The sequence below is a fragment of the Dipodomys ordii genome, unplaced genomic scaffold, assembly GCF_000151885.1.
Source record: "Dipodomys ordii isolate 6190 unplaced genomic scaffold, Dord_2.0 Scaffold81, whole genome shotgun sequence".
In the NCBI taxonomy this organism is placed as follows: Eukaryota; Metazoa; Chordata; class Mammalia; order Rodentia; family Heteromyidae; genus Dipodomys; species Dipodomys ordii.
Window position 1 is genome coordinate 901,817 of NW_012267297.1, and position 7,312 is coordinate 909,128.

The following is a 7,312-nucleotide window of genomic DNA, read 5'->3' on the forward strand; positions in this document are numbered from 1 at the left end:
CAAACCTCAGCACCAAAATATAAAAAAAAAAGTCCTAGGGCAAGTTCAAACTTGGTCACTCATGTGCTTTCTAAGTACCAACCTGCATCAGATTATGCTAATTCTATAGGTAAAACTACCTTGGCTCCTTACTGGGAGGAAGCCCTTGTTTGGTATGGCTCTAGGGGTTGTTGTGGCAATTCAGGATAGCGTCAGTACACCTATCATCAAGTAAGCCTCTCTTATTACAGACTCCAGAAACGGAGCGAGGCAGGCAGATAAGGAGACAACAGCACATGACTGGATGACAGTGGCATGGGTGGCTATGGGTTATGGCAAATCTGTCAGGTAATGTTGCTAGACTTCATCAGTGGGCAGCTCACAATCAATGAGCAGATTTTGCAAATTCATTATCATGAGATGATGTAAAAAGGATTCAGTAGGACAAAACCGCAGGTACAACTCAGTGGACAGAGATTCAAAATCCAGGTGCTGTCTATTCAGCTGAGGACCTACTGGATGGAGTTTACTGGTCATTCTTCCATGATCAAGTCTCATGAAAGTGTAGGGAAAATGTATGCATAGAGCAGGGTACAGCAGCAGAAACCATTCTTGAAGGTTTCTCAGACAAAAAGTATCAGTCTAAAGGAACACTAAATATTACATAAACTGGCAAAGATTCAAAAGGAAGTACCTGCTGATACTTGCCATATAAGCATGAGAGTTTTATCTCAACAATAGGTAATTATACTATTACAATTTCTTAACACAGAATTAATCTTAGAAACCAACAGCAGGAAAAAAACATCACAAATAGGCCCTTATGAGTTTTGACAGACTTTCACAATATACAGGTTAAAGATGCCAAGCAAAGAAATTCCTTTAAAAATAAATAATCCTTGGGGGGGAAAAATTCCTTATTAGGTAGGGTGTTGATAAAAAAAAAAAAAGAAGTTGTCATCAGAGGAAAACATAGCCCTGCAATTTCAGGCTTAGAATATAAAACAGAACATTCACCAAATGCCAAGTTTTCAGCACACATCCTAGACAATAATACCCTCTTTATTCAAAATTCCTTGGCTACTAAACATGTTAATAGTCTCCATTTCTGCTGCCCAAAAAAATTATGCCAGAAATAATTAGAATTGACAAAACCACATATAGCTATTGTATCCTCTAAAGTAAGGAAATTCATACTAAGATTTCAAACAAATCCAGATACTCTTAGACAAGAAAAATCTCTCTTTTTTAAACCTATTAACTACCAGGTATTGTCACACTGTCAGCAGAACCTCAGAAGGAAGAGAAGCTTAGGTAAAAAAAGAATAATTGAAGAATGAACTGTGAGGAAAATTTAGATATGATACTGTCATTATTTCAATACAAAGCTTAATTTTTTTTATTCAGTTAAAAAGTAGAAAGGTACCCTCAAGAAAACACAAGCTGGGACTGGAAAGATGGCTCAGTGGTAGAGCGCTTGCCTTACATGCATGAGGCCCTGGATTCGATTCCTTAGCACCACATAAGCAGAAAAGGCCAGAAGTAGCGCTGTGGCTCAAGTGGTAAAGAGCTAGCCTTGTGCCGAAGAGCTGAGGGACAGCACCCAGACCCAGAGTTCAGGCTCCACCACCGACCAAAAAAAAAGAAAACACAAGCTAACCAAGCAAGGTGACATCCTCATATAATCCTACCACTTGCAAGGCAGAGGCCAGAGAGAGGCCAGCCTGAGCTACCTTCCACATTTAAGGCTTCTCAAAAACAAAGCCAGGGCCGGGTGCCATGGCTCATGCCTCCAAGCCTAGCTACTGGGGAGGCCGAAACTGAGAAAAGCCAGCCCAAGCAGGAAAGCCTATGAGACTTTTATCTACAATTAACCATTAAAAAGCTGGAAGTGGTGCTTCAGTTCAAGTGGCAGAATGTTAGCCTTGAGAACAAAAGCTTAGAGAGAGTACCCAAGCCCTGAGTTCAAGTCCCAGGACCAGCAAAAGAAGGATTAAAAAAACAAAAAGCTCAAAGCCAGGTGCCAGTGGCTTGCACCTGTACTGTAATCTTAACTACTTAGGAGCCTGAGATCAGATCCAGGAACAGAGGTTCAAAACCAGCCTGAACAGAAAAGTCCAAAAGAGTCCATCTCCAAAAATAATCAGCAAAGAACTGGAAGTCAAGTAGCAGAACACCAGCCAACCAAGCAAACCAATGGCTCTTTCTCTGCTAATACAGGAAGCCCTAGAAGAACACGGCAGAAGTCAGGAGGTGTGGGAACACAGTGCAGACGGGTGAACCAGAAAGTCCGTTCATAAAGGGATGAAATCATTACAGCGTAATAAGAAACCTGACAGGTACCAGCAAGTACCTTTTAAACACCACCTACAGGCAAGTGGCCGCTATCAGCTGACAAGCAGAGGAAGCAGGCACAGCCCCCCCCCCCCCCCCCCACACACACACGTTGTTACTGAAGCAGCAGCCACTGTGGTAGTCCTTTAGTATGGTATCACAGCAATGACCGATGTCCCATCCCAATTTCCAGAGGTTGAGATAAATCAGAGGGAAATGTGTTTGCTCTGTAATTCCATTAAAAACAAGTCAGATCTAGAAACCAGGGGTTCCCCATTCCTTCTCCCTGGCCACATGACTACTGGAAAGAGTGAAGAGCAGCAGGAAGGAGGGCCTAAGACAGGCCCACAGTGAACAAGCACACTGAGGTCTGAGCTCTCCCTCATGCCGCCACGCCCTACCACAACAAATGCAACTTCAACAGGTGCAGCCTGATCCTGAATGAAGTCTCAGGTCCTCCAAAAGACAAGGAAGGGATCACAGCCAGAACCTGACAGACTCTTAGATGGAGCTGCTTCATTCCTAGGCATGACAAAGCCGGGAGGCTTTCTCAAGAGAAGCCTAGAAGGGAGCTCGTCTCAGATCAGATCAGTGCCTAGGATCATCAGCTACACACTACACAACAGGAGACTCACCCAAAAGCCTCTGGGGAAGAGATAACCTATCTTTCCCAAGGTTTTCAAGTTCAGTATTATCAGCTACTATCAAGTAAACTGAGAGAAAATGATGGTGTGGTAAATACAGTTTCTATAAATGACTTCTAGTCTTAGTGGAGAGAGCTAACGGTTTCCTCCTCAAATGTGCCAGACTGGTGTGATGGCACACACAGGAGGCTCAAGAGGCTGAGGCAAGGGGATCGCATGAGTCCAGGAGGTTGAAGTGAGCCTGGGCATCACAGCCCAGGAAAGAAGACAGAGAGGAAAAGGGAAGGAGTGCGGGGAGATCCCTGCACAGATAAACAATAGTTGCCCAGTTTTCTAGACTATGTGAAAACGACAAAACCATTGAACCCCAACTTGTAAAAGGTCTCCAGAATCTCCAGTAGAAAGAATAAAGCCATCTTTGTGTAGCTTGCTGAAACTAATTTTACCACTAACAGCAAACAAGCTGCCAAAAGAGGACAAAGAACAACAGTTAAGTGCAGAAACCTGGAGGAAGAGAGATGGATCTGCAAGGCAAGCTTACGTGAGAATGTAGCCCCACAGGTGAGGCCCTGGGTTTCAGCCTCCCATAGGCACCTTGGAGAAGAAGGAAAGACGGGGCAAGGGAGCCATGACCTCACTGTACATATGAAGACACATAAGGTGCCAGAAGAAAGCAGCCAGAACAGATACTAATTCTCAAGTGTACTGTACTCAAGACAAGCAACTCTGTTAATAAACATTATGTAATCAAGTATGTCTTTTGTCTTTATAACTTAACTCTGTCACTCCATAAATTGTCATTCCTTTATCTGAACCCCTCCTGAATTATTTGTGATTCTGAATAAATTCCAGAAGTGAAAAACTCCCAGCAAGAAACAAGGCCTTTGTCTTCAAACTAGTCAACCGTAGCTTTCTTTCTGATGCAGTTCACCACTCCTCAGTCTTCCAGGACACCAGGGCTCTGCCTTCCTCGAGGCACTGCATGCGTGTGTGCCTGAGTGTGTGCATGTATGCGCTTGTGCACGTGTGGATTAGGTGGGGGGGGGGGGGTCGTACTTGGGCACACCCAACTGAACAGCCAGTCTGGAAGTGAATCACACCACTGTCTCGTTAGCACTACCCCCTGCTGCTCAGGATTCAAACACTATCCTGGACTAAGTGTAGAGGAGGGGATCTGGGTGAAACAAAAACAGGAGGAAATGTCACAGGGCAAAATGTGCTAGTAATGGAAACCAGCTGCAAGACAGAGGAGCCATTTTCAGTACGTGGGCCTCGTGGAATACTAACGGGCTACTTCAATTCCAAGTTTCCACTCTGGAGGGAAGAGCGCTCAATTCATAGTTCCCTCAAAAGTCCCTGGCACTCCTCAGAATTACCTTTCTCAAATAACAGCTCTACAGTCCAAATTTTCTACGCATTAGGTATGTGCAGAGGTTCTCTGAAGAGCTATTCAAAGCCACTCCTTACATGAGGGCTCTTGAAACCCCCAGAGGAAAAATAAGATCATAATTCAGTATGATGTGAGCTATAAAACCTCTAGTACAGCCTACTTCAAAGTTGTGAATTTAAAACTTCACACTCAATATCAACAGTATGTTCCATTTCCAAAGCACTGTGATAAAATACTTACCACTATTTTCACTATCATTCTATTTGATTGCACAAATTTAATTCTATCACTTGGCAAATATCTTCTACAAACTACTATATGGCACAAAATAAAAATTTTAAAATTGCAGCTGAGTGTGGTGGCTCATGTCTGTAATCCCAGCTTTGAGGGGGGCTCAGACAGAATTGAGAGTTCAAAACCAGGCTGTGATACATAGTAGACCAACTTGTCTGTAGTAACCATTAATATTTAATATATGGCCCACCAACATCCTCCTATAAACTTCCTCTAGGAAGTTCTGGCAGTGGCTTTACCCAAAATGAGGAAAATCACTCATGTAAGTTCTTAAGACCAGAAACAACGTTAGCTTCCCATGTAATGTAAGTCAGAAATCCTAGTTAGGTGGGAGGAAGCCCATTTATCTCTACAAGTATGAAGGTTGAATAATATTTCACTAAAACACTGGTAAGGTAAGAATATCCGCCCTAAATTACTATCAACTCAGAAACCATTGTAAAATTGGTTTTAACATGAAAAGCAAGGAACAAACCTCAATTTTGTCTGTTTTGGCATCTCCCCAGTATATTGTGCCTTCATCATAATCCAAGGCTAAACCGTTGGGCCAACCAAGAGAAGTATTAACCAATACTACTCTGTCAGAACCATCCAGAGCTGCTCGCTCAATTTTCGGGATTTCTCCCCAGTCAGTCCAATACATGTACCTATGGAAGTATACAGAGAGTGAGCTAAGAGTAGACATTGTGAGCTCCATCCACACATGACATTTCCTGTCATTAGCCACTGCTACAGAACAGAATTCTAAAAACCAGAAGCATCTACACAATCAAACTATGCCAAAGACGTTCTTGGAGTAGTACCTGAGTCTGTTGAAACTTTCAGATCAGTGTTTTCTATAACTGGCTTTGAAAATGTCTCCCAATAATGAGATTCCACTTTTACTTCTATCTTTTTTTCTCTCAATATTTTATACTTTTCCCCATAACTTCCACATTTTTCTTGATGGTGTGTCATCGCTGTACTGGTAGGGCTTTTCAAAATACAAACCAGATTCTCCAAACAGGTAATTAATTCTTCCTGCAGTGCTGTGATTCTTGTGGCCCTGAGGTTTCTGTGCACTGGGTATGTGCATTGAGATACCATACTGGCCACTCTGCTCGTCCTCAAGAGAAAGCTCACACCAACAGTAATACTGGGAGTCTGAGGAAAACTACTGCTTCCTTCCCAGCCTGCAATCAGGGTGGCATGGCCACACATACAAAGAATGCTAAGGAAGGAGTAAAGCAGTATCCAAGGCTTGGGGAACTAGATATATTCTCCCCTACAAGTACTGAAATGGATGAAACTAAATTAGAGCCAAGGGGAGGAGTTCTGAAAACGTTTTTTTTTTTTTAACAATTCTGATAGTCAGAATGTAGTCAATATTAAAAAAAAAAAGAAGAAGAATGCAGTCAAGATATGGACTCAATTTAGAAAGAAAAATATATTCAAGGCAAAAGACCATAGGACCAAATCCTTAACCTAGGATTTTATTTAATCACTGTAGTCTCATTTAAGAGCTGCTTCCAATAAGGCAGTATAAAGTTCCTGTACTTCCTACCATGGAGTGCTGTTCCCAAGGGCCTATGGAAAACAGAAACACCAGACAAGAGTTACAGTCAGCAGAACTTCTTACCCAACCATGGGATCTAAAACAATGGCCCGGGGTTCCTCTAAATCCTCTGAAATCAAGATCTTCCTCATGGTCCCATTGAGTCTTGTCACCTCTATCCGGTCTGTGCCAGTGTCCGTCCAGTACAGGTTTCGCGCCACCCAGTCGACAGCAATGCCATCAGGGTGGGCTATCTGAGCAGTGACCACAAACTGACTGCCAGAACCGTCTATGAAGGAGCGGCGTATGGCCCTCACTTCGTCGTCGGTCCAGTAGACGTAGCCTTCCGCAGGGTCGTAATCAATGGCGATGGCATGGCGGATATCCTCTAACTGAAGGACAATGTCTGTAAAGTCTGGGGTGTCCAGAGAGATACGTCTCAAGTCCGTCCTCCGGGCTAAAAGCAATAGTTCAGTAGCACCTATAGTAAGGAAAAATGAAAAAGAAATCATTTGAGGGTGTGAGCAAAATGTAGCTGCTCTATATCAATGAAGAACTGCTTCAGGATTTAAAAATGAAAGAAATGAGATGCCATTCTCCTCAAAGTGGAAAATGCAGTGATATTGCAAAAAAAGGATGGTCTCCTAGGAGGTCAAGCTCTAGAATAACTGGACAATCCAGTTGTGACCCTCTCTGCTTTGATTTATTAGATAGCTTCTGATTAACATAACTGTTGGTAATCAATAATGGTTTTACACAAGTAGTTCACACCTATAAGCCTAACTACTCAGGAAACTGAGATCTGAAAATCAAGGTTCAAAGCCAGCCCAAGCAGACAAATCCACAAAACTCTCATCTCCAACTAACCAGCAAAAACCAGGAGATGTGGATGAAGTGGCAGAGGACCAACCATGAACAAAAAAGCTAAGCAAGAGCAAACTCTGTTCAACCCCCAGTACAACAATGACTTTATAATAAATAGCTAAGTAAAGGAGCAAGGAAGTAGAGAATATAGAGTCTTTCCTCAAGAAGGATTTTTTTTGGGGGGTCCGGTCATGGGGCCTGAACTCTGGGCCTGGGCACTGTCCCTCAGCTCTTCAGCTCAAGGCTAGCGCTCTACCACTTGAGCCACAGCGC

General features: G+C 43.0%; 1 protein-coding gene across 1 annotated transcript in view; it reads right to left on the minus strand.

Annotated features, from left to right (window-relative positions):
* Positions 1 to 7,312, minus strand: part of Lrp6 (low density lipoprotein receptor-related protein 6) — a 74,245-nt gene that overhangs the window by 42,673 nt on the left and 24,260 nt on the right. The window contains exons 5-6 of the mRNA XM_013025113.1: positions 6,260 to 6,656; positions 5,117 to 5,288 (exon numbers count right to left, since the gene is read on the minus strand). Coding sequence (XP_012880567.1) covers positions 5,117 to 5,288; positions 6,260 to 6,656 — 569 coding nt within the window. The remainder of the gene's footprint in view (positions 1 to 5,116; positions 5,289 to 6,259; positions 6,657 to 7,312) is intronic.